The 14,550-nt window shown below is 46.7% G+C and overlaps 1 protein-coding gene across 3 annotated transcripts in view; it reads left to right on the top strand.

Annotated features, from left to right (window-relative positions):
- Window positions 1-14,550, top strand: part of ZNF827 (zinc finger protein 827) — a 635,524-nt gene that overhangs the window by 420,676 nt on the left and 200,298 nt on the right. For all 3 annotated transcript variants that reach the window (XM_078676888.1, XM_078676891.1, XM_078676890.1), the window contains exon 5: window positions 2,067-2,300. In XM_078676888.1, coding sequence (XP_078533014.1) covers window positions 2,067-2,300 — 234 coding nt within the window. The remainder of the gene's footprint in view (window positions 1-2,066; window positions 2,301-14,550) is intronic.

The following is a 14,550-nucleotide window of genomic DNA, read 5'->3' as shown; positions in this document are numbered from 1 at the left end:
TAAAGTAGGATTTTGAGGTACTATTCTGAAAATGCTACTTTTAAATAGTTGACATTTTTCTGCTTAAAATATATTTGCCTTTCTGCCATCGTCCAGGGTCACTGGACTGTAATGTCTCTCCTGTGGTGTGAGGTGTATTCCTTCCATACATGGGGACAAAATGGCCTTGGGTGTGGGACAGGGTCTTCCTCTCCTGATCTGGCAGTCTCAGAACATATCAGAGCACTCTGGGACCTGTGGAAGGTTCAAACGAAGGACTACCCTGCTGTCTGAAGATGAGATAGGATAGGATAAATATTTATAAAGCGCACAAAAACCAAAGTGTCATGGCGCTGGGCGAGACGGAAGAGAGACTAGCACCTGCCAGCTAAGAGGCAAAGAGACAGTTCTTTAAGAGCTTCCTGAAAGTCAGGAGTGAATCCGCCGTGGTGATAGAAGGGGGCAACCCCATTTGGACCTACGAAATCTGGGAGAGACACGTTTTTTCTGAGTGGAGCATCTCAAGGCTCTGCCAGGAGTGTCCCATTGGAACAATGTTTTGAGATGTGATGAGCCTATGCAATGCATAGCTTTGTGCACCAAGTTCAGAGCCTTGAAGGTGATGCGCTTCCTAATTGGAAGCCAATGCAAGGAACAGACTCCTTTCCTGGTGGACTGGTGTTTAGGGATGTTAAGAATAAGTCTCGCCGCAGAGTTTTGCACCACCTGATGCTTATTCAGAGAGCCTATACTGGCATTGAGGTATAATGCATTGCAGTAGTCTAACCGGGAGGTCACTAGTTCAATGATGGTGGGCCCGCTTGCCTTGAACCCAGCATCCCCAGAAGTGACTCAGTTTGCTGACCTCCAGTTTGAGCCACAAGCATACAATAAGCTCCCACAGTCCTTCCCTGCAACTGCCCAGCTGACCAGCACCAACAACACCTGCCTGATTCCTGGTTCTGGCCTCTGCTGGACTGAGTCTTGATCCCCAAGAGGTGCCCTGCAGGTCCAGGTCTCTTGACTGACATCAGAGTGTATTCCTCCTACTCAAAACTGCAACTACAGGTGAAAATCTATATGTTTGGGGCGCTTCACAACAAGTGGGCTCCCCGCATCAGCACCGATGGCTTGACTCCGCTCCAACGAGAAGTTCTGATGGTGACATGCTCCTCATGCCAACAATGATCTCCTCGCACCCCCCACCAAAGTAAGTTTCAGCTGAAGCTCTTCATGTGGACTTGAGCTGGGAGAAGGTAAACTCTTTACTGGGATAAATCTGATCCCTGTAATCAACCCGCTCACTGTCAGCCTGAACTTGTGACTTTGACGTGGTCCAGAGCAACCAGATAACCATGAATGGCACTTTGAGCTTTTTGGCACTGCTTTCAACTCAAACATTAAAAATCATATCTCCAGTTCTACTGATTGGATTTTTGTCATTTAAGTGTAATTTTATTTATTAAAATTAACTCTATTTTTCTAAATTGATTTCAGATTTTTCTTTAGTTGCATTTGAACTTTATTACTGTTTGTGTGCTGCATAAAAAGTTTACACATTGTCTCTAAGTTAAGGCTGGCTCCTTATGTGTCAAGATGTCTTTAGTGGCATTTTTGATTCACCCTAAGAATGATTATGGTCATTACTTGAGTGGGGCTCTCACCCCTCTCAAACTGATAACCCAGTTTCTTACAGTGAGGCTCTTTACTTAAATTACAGCTTGGTAGTAGAGGACTGTATTATACTGAATACATGCTTCTAGCCTAGAGGGCGTCATATGCCAGAACTGTACAAAAAATAACTAATGTCATTGCATTTGATTTTGCAGAACTAGGTCTTTTAAATAACACTGAAAGGTCCAATATGCCTCAGAGAATCCATGCTATTTCTTGAACATTTTAGGTGTATTGAAAACTGACTCATAAAAAACTACAAGAGTAGCTAGCTGTTGTAATGGTTTCTGGCACTGCGCTTTCTCTGCCATGTATAACATTTAGTCTCTCTGTGGGACTTTGTTTACTTGAGTATGATAAATGATTAGACCTTAGAGATCTGTTTCATTAACTGCTTCTCATTTTCTCGACAGCTGCAAATCAGAAAGAGCCCTTTACGCTTACATTTCAAGTGAAAGAAGAACCTAGAGATGAGGAAGATGCAAGCTCGCCTGCGCGTCCACCCAGCTACATATTCCCTCCGAGACCAGAGGCCTCGTCTTCAAGCAAACCTGAGATCAAACACCAGCCAAAGGAAGTCAAGACAAGTTTGCTGACACAGGACATTTCAGTCAAGGCAGCTTCGGAGCTTCTGATGAAACTCTCAGGTAGACCATTTTAGTAACCATCTCTCTACTATGACTCACTTTCCTTAACATTCAGGGGCTCATTACGATGTCGGGTGGTCTACCTGACATCAGAGGCATCGGTATGACTGCCATATTACGATACAGGCGGTCCGACCGATGCCTGTGGGGGTATCCGCTTTGAATTCGACAGGCTCAAGGAGCCCATCGTGGCAGCGGGCAGATCTTAATCCCCAAAATGAAGGCATGCCTCCTCAGGCGGCGCCGTGGGGATTACAATGCACTTTTCTGACAGCCTTTCAGTTTTGCCCCATGAAAAAGCTGGTGGAAAGGGTTTTTCCCCGGTGACCCTCAACTATGGGCCTTGGAGTGCACCTGTAGTGCCCCCCTAAACATCCATGCATGGATGTTTCAAAGGTGTATTTTTCCTATTGCAGCTTATGCTGTCGGCACAGCACAATCCGCAATAGGAACAATACACTTTCGGACCGCTGTAAAGGCGGTCCCACCCTAATCATGCTAGCAGGACCACCGACTCCATGTCGGGCGGTCCCGTTTCAGCTACAATGCCGGTCAGATGCTCGTCCGACCGGCATTGTAATGAGGCCCTCAGTGTTTTTCCTTCTTCGTCTTGTGTTTCTTCCTCCATTGGAGCATAGCTTTCTTACACTCTTTCTGAATTGGATAACTTTTATATTTCCTTTTCTTACTTACATTCAGCGTACTACTTTTTCATTTGTTTTCAGCAATCCATGTGACTGCATGTATTTTCTTGCTCTTTACCCTTCTCTGCTATGTGCTACTTCCATCTTCACATCCCTGCCCACAACACTCTCTGTGCTGCCCTCTCACCCATTTTCCATTGTTTCCTCCACCCCTGCCCACTCCCAGCTTTTTTTTATACCTCCCTCTCTCTTCAACTCCTTTGTCTTTTTAGTCCTCTGTACTCACCACAGCTCCTCAACAGTGCTGAATTGCTCCCAGTCCTCCATTGCCCCCCGTCCCCTTTTTGATTTATTTTCAATGGGCTCGATTCACAAAGGTAATCTGAGACACAATCCTAACTTTACGACTTTTGGCATTCACAAAAGGTATTTAGGGGTAGTAAAGTTAGGATTCCTAACTTTACTACTCCTAAACCGAGACAAAATCCTAACTTTACGACTTTCGGTATTCACAAAAGGCATTTAGGAGTAGTAAAGTTAGGACACGCCTTTACTCCACTTCCTAATGCTGCAGGACCTAGAGCTGAAACAATAGGCACTCACTACCATACCTTCAACCCTGTAAAGGTACATCAATTGTAGAAGGATTTTGTTTGCCCCTAACAGACCTTCCTAATTCTTCTGTAGGTATTTAGGAGGGAGTCTAACCTTTGTTGTGCCTGATGATTGAAATGACTGTATAATATTTGTTTTACTTGGAGGAATGCACCCCACCCACATCACCCTATAAAAAGAAGGACTATACTTGACTACTGTGGGAGAAAGAAAGGTAACATTGCGATGCTGAAGGAAACCATATTATCACATAGAGAAGTTATAGAGATGAGGGACAATTGACTGGAAAATATTATATATTCTAAGGAAAAATGGATTTCTAAGAATAATGTCTAGGCCAGTGCTTTCCAAACGTTTTCGAATCGGAACCTAGTTTTAAGAACGACAAACATTTGCGACACACCTAGCCTTGATGGATGAGTTGGGTGATTTTTTAATGTAACTAAAGCATCATGTGGTAGCACACTGTCATTTACACACTGCACATTTTCTATTGAAATGGCCATGAAATTTGCATGACACACAGTTTTACTAATAAAACAATATTGCACACAAATGATAATATGGGGAAATCCGGTTTCTGTAAATAGTTATCATCTATGCATCATCAAGTAAGTGTCTTGATTTGTTTCTATTCTGTTAAAATCCTTGTTTTCATCACACTTCACAAATACCAAAACAAATTGCTTTATTTTTGCTTTCCTAAATGCTTAATGTGTAAAGTTAATTTGCAGGTATTTACATTTTGTTTTGTGTTACAAACAAATTAAACTGTACACCCTTTTCTTTAACACTCTCGGTACCGCAGAAAGATTGTCACATAATTTGCTATACTTTTGTTTCTCTGACTGCTAAGTGAGAGAAGTTTGTAAACAGCAATCCCCATGTTAAAAACGTGAGACACAAACAATTGATGGACCGAATGCTGAATAAATCATACATTCACCCCCAGTCAAGAGATCTGGGCTAAATCCATCTTTCTTTAGCTCACCATGGCACCTCAGTTTAGACCCAGCCATATGCACATCAGTCTTGACCCTGTGCCTCATGGAAACAGTCCAGACCGAACTGCCAAGCCAGGTCCTCCTGGACCTGAAACAAGCATCCTGGGACCGGTTGCTGGCGTCAAGCTATCCTGGCTGATGAGGGCTGAAAGCCCAAAACCAGTCCTAGGATGCTTGTTTCCATTCCAGGGAGGACCTGGACTGTTCCCATTGGGCACTGATTTGCATATGGCTGGGTCCAAACGGGAATGGCATGGTAAGCAAAAAAAACAATGGATTTAGGCCCAGATCTCTGTACTGGGGTGAATGTATGACATTGTTCTGCATTCTGTCCATCAATTATTCTTTGTGCATTTGTCACCCCGAGTGGGACGGGTATGCCCAGACGTGGGTCCCGTGCTCTCCATGCCACTGGAGTCAAGCTATCCTGGCTGGACTGTTCCCATTGGGCACAGGGTCAAGACTGATTTGCATACGGCTGGGTCCAAACTGGAATGGCATGGTGAGCAACAAAACAATGGATTTATGCCCAGATCTCAGTACTGGGATGAATGTATGACATTGTTCTGCATTCTATCCATTAATTGTTCTTTTTGCATTTGCCACCCGAGTGGGACGGCAATGCCCAGACATGGGTCACGTGCTCTCCATGCCACTTGAGTCAAGCTATCGTGGCTGATGAGGGTTGAAAGCCCGAAACCGGTCCTAGGATGCTTGTTTTCAGTCCAGGGAGGAGCTGGCCTTGCAGTTCGGGCTGGACTGTTCCCATTGGGCACAGTGTTAAGACTGAATTGCATATGGCTGGGTCCAAACTGGAATGGCATGGTGAGCAAATAAAACAATGGTTTTAGTCCCAGATTTCTGTACTGGAGTGAATGTATGACATTGTTCTGCATTCTGTCCATCAATTGTTCTTTTTGCATTTTAAAAACGGAGCAATTTGTCAGAAAAATAGCCTGACATGTGACCTCTGTCTTAGAAGTGCAGCAAATTTGACAATGTAACTGTAGAATTTAAAGGCATCTCTTACATTGTTATTTCTTACACTTTCCAACCCACCAAAAATGAGCTCATGACCCACGGTTCGGGAAATACTGCTCTAGGCGATCAAAGCTAATTTTGATACGGGCTACACTAGAGAATGATGATGAACATGTGTATGTTATGAAATGTATGCCTCATCAAAGACTGTCTGTCAGTCTAGGCCAATCCGGAAAATAAACTAACTGTGCTACCCTCAGAAGCTAGATTGATAGTAGGTGGAGATTTATTTACCTATGGATCGGATTCTGGACAGGCATCAAACTGAAAATGTCAAATATCTATTTTGCATAAGAAACATATGAACTTACAATATGGGTAGATAACCTAGCCCACATACTCAGGAGTATGTTTCATCCACGTTTTCACATCTTGCATCAAAGGTACTCTAATACTGATACATTCTGATGGACGGTGGTCACCTCCCTATCTAACAATGAGCATTAAACCCGTTTTGATTTCAGATCATAACTATATTTCCATGTCTTCTAGCTTTAGTGATCCACAGTCATAAATTGGAGACTGAGTGGGGAATTGCACGATAAAACAGATTTTTTCTAGAAGGCTTATATTGTATTGTATTTTCTAGAAAAAAGGCTTATATTGTATTGTATTTATATAGCGCTTACTACCCCAGATGAGATTTTGAAGTGGTTGTCGGCGAGTAGCATGCTACTTCTTAATCCTAAGTATTAGTGGTGGATCAGTATAGGGAAATATAAGTTGTTAATTTGAGCAGTAGACATACAACTCTGTTAGTTTGACTGAATAGGATAAAGGAGGAATAGTGGCGGCAAGAGACTAGATAAAGCTATTTGGGAGACCATATTAGTTAGATGAGGTTTGGGATGCGTTAAAGGAGGGAAAAGTATAGAAAGGGTTATTTAGGAGATCACAGTAGTAAAATGAGGTTTGGGATAAGTCAAATGAAGGATACTGCAGGAAAGCATCTAGGAAGTGTTATTTTGGAGACCATAGTAGGAGACTGAGGCTTGGGGTGAGTCAGAGAGTGGCGGTAGAGGATAAATTGAGAGAGGTATAGGATGAGACATAGAGTAGTGCATTGGAGGGAGTTGAAGTTATTTTTTTTCTTTCTTTCTTTTTTCAAGTATGGATAGATAGAAATTCAGACTTTCAGGTGCTGCTGTGCGTTAAAGCAAATTTATTTGTGTTAATATATATATATATATATATATATATATATATATATATATATATATATATATATATATAGTAGTTTTTTTTAATTGTTCCATCAATATTTCAGTAGTGAAGTACTTATAGATACAATTGTGAAGAACATATTTGCATATTGTGATAGATAAATAAACAGAGATCTAAAAGCATCTAATCAAATAACTTATAGTCGCTTATAATACCTATATAAAACTATTCAGTGCCCTGTATACATATGAAGCATAACTTAATGAAATGAATGTGTATATATATATATATGATGTGAACAAGGGCTTTGTAAGCCCGAAACGCGTCTTGCCCTCTTGCCCCACACCTTTCCTGCAATAAAAGACCTGTGAATCTTCAGCTGTGGTCCGTCTCCTGCTTGCCTCGCTGTTCCGGTTCTTGCGCTTGAGCTGCAGTGGCGTTGTCAGGAGTTTGCGCACATATATATATATATATGCAAAAAAGAAGGAGAGAACTCTGGGTGGTTCTCAGTTTAGGTGGAAAGCAGCTCCTGTTAGAGCACTCTCAACACCAGCGACACTCTAGATCTGCTCACCTCAAATGTCTTTTTTTCTATCAAAGTTTTTAAGCATAGGATTAGCACAGTGCTATCCATGCCGAGATAGAAAATGACAAAGTCTTTTGCCATTTAAACAGCAAAGTCTTTAAGCATAGGACTAGTACAGTGCTGTCCTTGCCGAGCTGTAAAATAACAAAAGCCATTTATCACTCCAGGCACAATATTACAGCTTTGAATTGGTAAAATACCAACGCAAGCCAACCTGAAATGAATAAAAGCAACCCCTGACACAGTGTTTCGCTCTAATTAGAGCTCTTCAGAGAGGTATCGCTTTGTCCAGACACAAGGGAGCACCCAGTATTAAGTCAAAACAAAACCCTTTCAGGCATAGAGTGACGCATAAATTATGCAAAAAGAGAAGGAGAGAACTCTGGGTAGTTCTCAGTTTAGGTGGAAAGCAGCTCCTGTTAGAGCACTCTCAACACCAGCGACACTCTAGATCTGCTCACCTCAAATGTCTTTTTTTCTATCAAAGTTTTTAAGCATAGTATTAGCACAGTGCTATCCACACCGAGATAGAAAATGACAAAGTCTTTTGCCATTTAAACAGCAAAGTCTTTAAGCATAGGACTAGTACAGTGCTGTCCTTGCTCGAGCTGTAAAATAACAAAAGCCATATATATATTCATCAACCCGACTCCCACCTCAAACTCCGAACTCAGGGAGGGTGCTATCGCCCTTCAGTGAGGGCGGGACCTGCATTTCGGTCTGAACAACCTTTCTCAGATGCCAAAAGATGTTCAGGAAACTTGTACACCCGCTTTTCAAAGGCGCCACTGTCCCATTGGATGGAATCTGTCCCACCCCAACGTTGAGTGTCCGTTCACTACTCGCTGTTTGTGGGAACTGCAAGTTCCAGAATTCAATGCTCAGGTAAGTGCTGCGTGGGGTGTATCCGTGTGGATTTTCCGGAGTGCCCCAAATCGTGTCGGAGTTGCTATGTAGCAAGAGTGAGGTCCCACCCTCACTGAATGGAGATAGCACCAGCCCTGAGTTGGGAGTTTGAGGTGGGAGTCGTGTTGGTGGATTTTATTCGAATTCCTGAACCGCCGCAGATGAATATATATATATTTCGGATTGAAAGGCTGAAAGGATTTGAGCGTTATATATATATATTTATTAATTTTTTTGTTTTGTTACCTACCAATAGGTAGTAAAAATTAGGACCTAGTTTCCATAGAAAGAGCCTTTTTTTTGTTTTGCCAATAACTTTGGCATTGTTTGACTAATCCTTGTAAAATTTTCAAAACTAACATGACCCTCACTTTAGCTGTTGTTTTGAAAGTTTCGTGGTGCTCCATCAAGCGGGGGGCCAAGAAAAAGGGAGGGCCCAAAAACGTATTTTCTACATGTTAATTCCCACAGAGATTTTAGACACAACAATAGCCCAAACCTCTGGGTGGAATTACACCAAATTTGGCAAAAGTTCGCTGTTGGTCTGGAAAGCGACCATTTTGTAAATTGGCGTAAATCCATTCAGTAGTCTTGGAAATATTAAGGGTAATCAAAATTGGTAAAAAAGGACGCGGATCCTTTGAGGATCCAACAGTGTCCTTGCTGAAATGTGATTGGCTGCCAACAATTCAACCAGGAAATGTTGGCAGGCATCCTTGGGACTTGGCTTTAAAAAAATTTAAAAGAAAAATGAAGTGGGTAGGGTAGGAATACCCTTACCCCCTAGGCCTGTGGGAGGGGGGTCGTCCCTGCAGGGTAAAAAAAAGCATTTAAAAAACAATACATTTCAGCTTACGACGCGCAGGATCAGTGGCTCCCGCCTAAAAATAAAAAATAAAGAAGCACAGACTCCCGCTCATCAGTCATGTTTAGCCCCCTGGTGGGCCATGTCCAAAATTATTGCAGGGGCAATTTAGTGAATTTAAGGGAAGGCGGGTGGCCTCCCCACAGCCCTGGGAACTACCACCTCTATATATATATATATATATATATATATATATATATATATATATAACACCAATCCCGCCTCACAGTAGAAATGGTTCTGACACATGCACGGGTCATATATGTATATTCAATACCTCCTTTCTTCCCAATCAGCTGAAGAAATAATGGAACAGACTCAACTTATTTGGTGCAGCGTTATTTATTTTGTGCTTTTTTCGGCTGCCGTGACACATTTCGGGCTTCACAGAGCCCTGGATCACATGACCTGCCACTGAGTTTCTCTCATTTTTAAAGTGCTAGAGTGCTGACAATTAACAGTGAACATAAACAAAAGACTTCCGTTTATGCTGTATTGCGTTATTCACTTATACACATATTTGCAACTCTTATTATAACAATGTTGTTAACCAATATTTTATGCGAAATTTCATTGTATATAAATATATAATTAATCTATATATATATATATATATAATTAATCCAAGAGAATTTAAAGACAGATAATGCAGCCTAAAAAGGCTACACTGTCCAGTACTTCAACTAGAAATTCCACCATAAAATCCACAATTCCCTTGCTTTACCAGCAAAATCCCTCAGGAATGATAGAGAGAAGAACCTGGACAGACAAGCCCCATAGGCTGCCATTATGTGGCTCAAAACAGGATACTGTGCCTTTAAGAGAATCTTCCAGAACCTTCTCCCAGTATCCCAGAATGCATAGCAGGTCCAACTGACTTCAGTTCTTTTTTCCGGCTCCTGCAAGCAGGACCCTGGAGCATTGAGCTCTCCCTTTTCAAGGGTTTTGTTGGTGTTTTTTTCACTAATCTCGATTTTGTGTACTTTTAGAGTACTTTGGTGCCTTTCTTCTTGGGTTTCTGCTCTCTTTGGCTGTCCATAATGCCTGCATTATTTGGTAAATGCCCAGAGTGCTCCAGGAAGAAGGCCAAGTCAGACCCCCATGAGGTGTGTATCCTCTGCCTTCCCTCTTCCCACATCCCAGAGGAGTGTGTGATCTGTAGAGGCTTCTCTGGCAGGACCCTGAAGGACAGGAGAAAAATCAGACTTCAGGGGCTTGAAGACAGAAGACTGAAGGCTCAAGGTGGGTCTGGAGGGGCTTCTGCTGCCCATGCTGAGGCCTCTGGGGGGCTCCCCAGGGGCAGGAAGTCCAGCAAACGTCCAAGGTCTCCGTCTGGTTCAGTTGCTATGACCACGACGTCGAGAGGAAGGTCCACGGGCAGTTCCCGGTCTCCCCAGGGCTCTGGGTCGAGAAAACGTCGCTCGTCGACGTCGAGGGACGTTTACAGGCCGCCGTCAAACCCGGTGTCGATCTCCTCGTCGTCGCCGTCGGCGTCGAGTGGACGCACCGGAGGGCCCGGCGTCGGCGCTCGCCGTCGAGGTAACACCGCCGTTCGCCTTCGAAGACGCGGACGTCGTCGTCGAGGGGATCCTCGTCGCCGAGGTCGCCGTCGAGACGGAGGAGGTCTCCGGCGCCGAAGAAGTCGACGTCGAGGCGATCGAAGAGGTCGACGTCGAGGCGATCGAAGAGATTGACGTCGAGGCGATCGAAGAGGTCGTCGTCGAGGCGGTCGAGGTCGCCGTCGAGGCGTCATCGCCCGTCGTCGAGATTCAGAGGTTCGTCCATCTGGTCGGGGTCGACGTCGAGGCGGAGAAGCCGGTCGACGCCGAGGAGTGTGAAACGGTCGACGCCGAAGGGACGCTCGCCGTCAAAGGAACCACGCTCTACGTCTGAGCACCGATCGTCGACGTCAGGAGGTCGTAAAGACAGGCCCAGGACTGTGGGGGGCTCCCCACAGTCAGGACAGGATGGTGGCTCGCCGGGAACGGCGTACTCCGAGGTGTATACCCCTAAGAAGACCATTACACCTCCTCCTCCTTTGCCTAGAGGTCCTCCTCCGAGGGCTCCGACTTCTCCTCCATTGCTTCCTCTACCTGCTCTTCCTTCCAGACCGCAGGCCCCGGTGCCGCGTACTCCTCCTCCGGTTCCACCGAGATCGGTGTCGATGCCCAGACTTCCGACACCTCCGAAGAAGACTCCTAAGTCGAAGGTTCCTCCTAAGCCCAAGACGTCCGACCCGGGGAGGCCGGCGGAGCGTCCCAGACCGAAGAGATCGAGGTCACGCTCAGGGAGAAGGGACAGGTCGAGGAGTGGATGCGGGTCCTCCTCGAGATCCAGGCATCGCCATAGGAGGCATAGGTCCAGGTCTCGGTCTGCCTCTGGGACCCGTTCCTACTCACCTACGTTGTCAGATTCACCGGAGACGAGGGTGTCCCCGATTGATGACATTGGCACGTTCCAGGAGGTTCTCCTGCGCGGGGCGGCGAAGTTGGGGATCGAGGTTACGGCCCCTACGCCCTCAACTTCGGTGATCTTTGAGACATTGCATAAGAAACATCTGTCTCGCCCCCTGCTGCCTTTGGTGCCAGGACTACTTGAGCCGGCGGAACAACTCTTCCTTACGCCGGCGGTGGTGAAAGCTGCGCCTTCCAGGCTCCTCAAGAAATACAGGGCTCCAGAGTCGGACCCGGCTTTCTTGCGAAAGGACCCGGCACCGGATTCGGTGATTGTGACGGCGGCTCGGAAGCTCCATGCCACCTCTCCTGCCTCCACCGTGCCTCCCGATAAGGAGAGCCGCTGGATTGACTCTGCTGGTCGAAAGGCGTGTGGGACGTCCTCCGCAACGATGAAGGCCTCCAGTGACTCGGCGCTGTTGGGACGATACGACCGTGCACTGTGGGACTCCATGGAACGGTTTGCGGACCTCGTTCCGCGCGACCGGAGAGAGGATTTCATGGAGATCGTCCAGGAAGGGATGCTGGTTTCTAACCAGGCCATCAGCGCCGCGGCGGATATCTCCCTGTTGGCTGCGCATGGATACTGCCATGGTATCAATCAGAGACGCCATGCTTGGCTCAGGCTGACGTCGCTCAAGCCTGAAGCGCAACAACGAGTGGCAAATCTGCCGTTTTCCGGCGATACCCTCTTCGGGAAACACGCAGATGACGAAATGGCCAGGATGAAGGCCGAGGCTGAAACCCTGACGGCTGTGGGCTTGGAGAAGCCCAAAGAGAAGAAACCCTACCGCCAGTTCCAACGACGGTTCGGGTCACAGGGTAGAGGAAGGAGACAGTCTTCTGGGCAACAGCAGCAGCAGCAACAACAGCAGCAGTACAGAAGGCCCTTCCAGAAACGTCAGAGGGGTAGAGGTGGACAGCAGTCCTCGACCGCGAACAAGGGCCCGGCTGGGTCTCGACCCTGAGCGGTTACTTCCCCTTCGTCCGTTACCCGCTCCGGTGGGGGGAAGCGTTCAATTTTTTCTGGCAGAGTGGAGAAAAATTACTCAGGACAAGTGGGTGCTGAATATTGTTTGCAATGGATACAGTCTTCGGTTCACCAGCCCCCCTCCATCGATTCCCCTGGTCAGCTCGCAGTATCAGCTGCGCGAGCTCCAGGCGGAGGCCGATATCCTGTTAAGGAAAAGGGCGATAGAGGACGTACCTCTGTCTCAACGAGGAAGAGGCCTTTACTCCCGGTTCTTTTTGGTCCGCAAGAAGGACAAGAACGAGTTCAGGCCCATTCTGGATTTGCGACAGGCAAACAAGTGGATTCGCAGAGAAAAGTTTCGCATGCTGTCGTTGCATCAGATCTACCCTCAGTTGCAACGAGGAGATTGGATGTGTGCCATAGACCTACAGGACGCATACTTCCATGTACCCATTGCATGCAAGCACAGGAAGTTTCTGCGATTATAAGTCGGCACCAATCACTATCAGTACACAGTACTTCCATTCGGGCTGAAGTCTGCGCCCAGGACATTCTCGAAGTGCATGGCAGTGGTAGCGGCACACCTGAGGAAGAACAAGGTGTTTGTCTACCCGTACCTGGACGATTGGTTGATCAAGGCCTCCTCCTTCTCGGAAGCTCAAGCACACTTCCAGAAGACGTGCGTTCTACTGAACAAGCTGGGGTTGCACATCAACATGTCCAAGTCTGTCCCGACTCCGGTCCAGTGCATCCAGTACTTGGGAGCCTCCATCGATACGCTGTCAGCAAGCGTGTCTCCATCGGAGGAGCGACGTTTATCACTCCTTCGGAAGGCTCAGGCTCTTATGGCCGTTCCATCTCCAACAGTGAGGACGGTGTTGTCTCTACTGGGATCGATGGCCTCTTGTATCTTCCTGACGCCGCATGCACGGCTGCACATGAGACCGCTGCAAGAGTGCTTAGAAGATCAATGGGACCAGAGGAGAGGATCTTGGGACGACAAGATACGACTGTCTCTACATGCTCTTCAGTCTCTGAAGTGGTGGTGTTCAGCGGAGAATCTCCTCAGAGGGGTTCCCTTCCACAAGGACATTCCCACTCAGACTATCGTGACGGATGCTTCTCTCCAGGGCTGGGGAGCGCACTCCGGAGACCTACAGATTCAAGGGACGTGGTCCCCGACGGAGTCCACGTACCACATCAATTTCCTGGAACTCAGAGCTGTTCACTTGGCACTGAAGGCCTTTCATCCGTCCTTTCAGACCAACTCTCTGCTTGTTCGGACGGACAACACGACAACGATGTATTACCTCAACAAGCAGGGGGGCTCGAGATCACGCACTCTGTCACAGGAGGCGCAGGCGATCTGGCACTGGCTTCTGGCTCGAGGACTGTCGATAACGGCCACGCATCTGCCAGGTGTGCAGAATGTTCAGGCAGACGAACTGAGCAGACTGATTCAGGAAAACCACGAATGGGTCATAAACGACGAAGTACTAGGAGAAGTCTTCGCAAGGTGGGGAACGCCAGACGTGGATCTGTTCGCCACCGCCGAAAACAGCAAATGCCGAGACTTCGCCTCCAGGTACTACCAGCAGGGGACGCTGGGGAACGCGTTATGGATCAACTGGTCGAACAGCTTTCTGTACGCTTTTCCACCCATTCCCCTGATTCCGACGGTTCTCAGCAAGCTGTCCCAGTCCAGGGCGCGGATGATACTGATTGCCCCGGAATGGCCCAGACAGTGGTGGTTCACGGACCTGCTTCACCGGTCTCTCCTTCCTCACATGAAGCTGCCGTGCAGGCCGGACCTCCTCACGAAGTTCGGGGGGCGGATGGTGCACCCCAACCTCTCGTCTTTGAGTTTGGCGGCATGGCTCCTGAAATAGTACAATATGGCCATCTGAATCTCCCTGAGGATTGTATGGACATACTGAAGGAGGCTAAACGACCTTCCACTAGGACTTCTTATGCTTACAAGTGGAAGAGGTTTTGCATC

This window comes from Lissotriton helveticus, chromosome 2_1 (assembly GCF_964261635.1).
Source record: "Lissotriton helveticus chromosome 2_1, aLisHel1.1, whole genome shotgun sequence".
NCBI lineage: Eukaryota > Metazoa > Chordata > Amphibia > Caudata > Salamandridae > Lissotriton > Lissotriton helveticus.
Note: the sequence above shows the minus strand (reverse complement) of the source record. Positions and strands in the feature narration are given on the sequence as shown.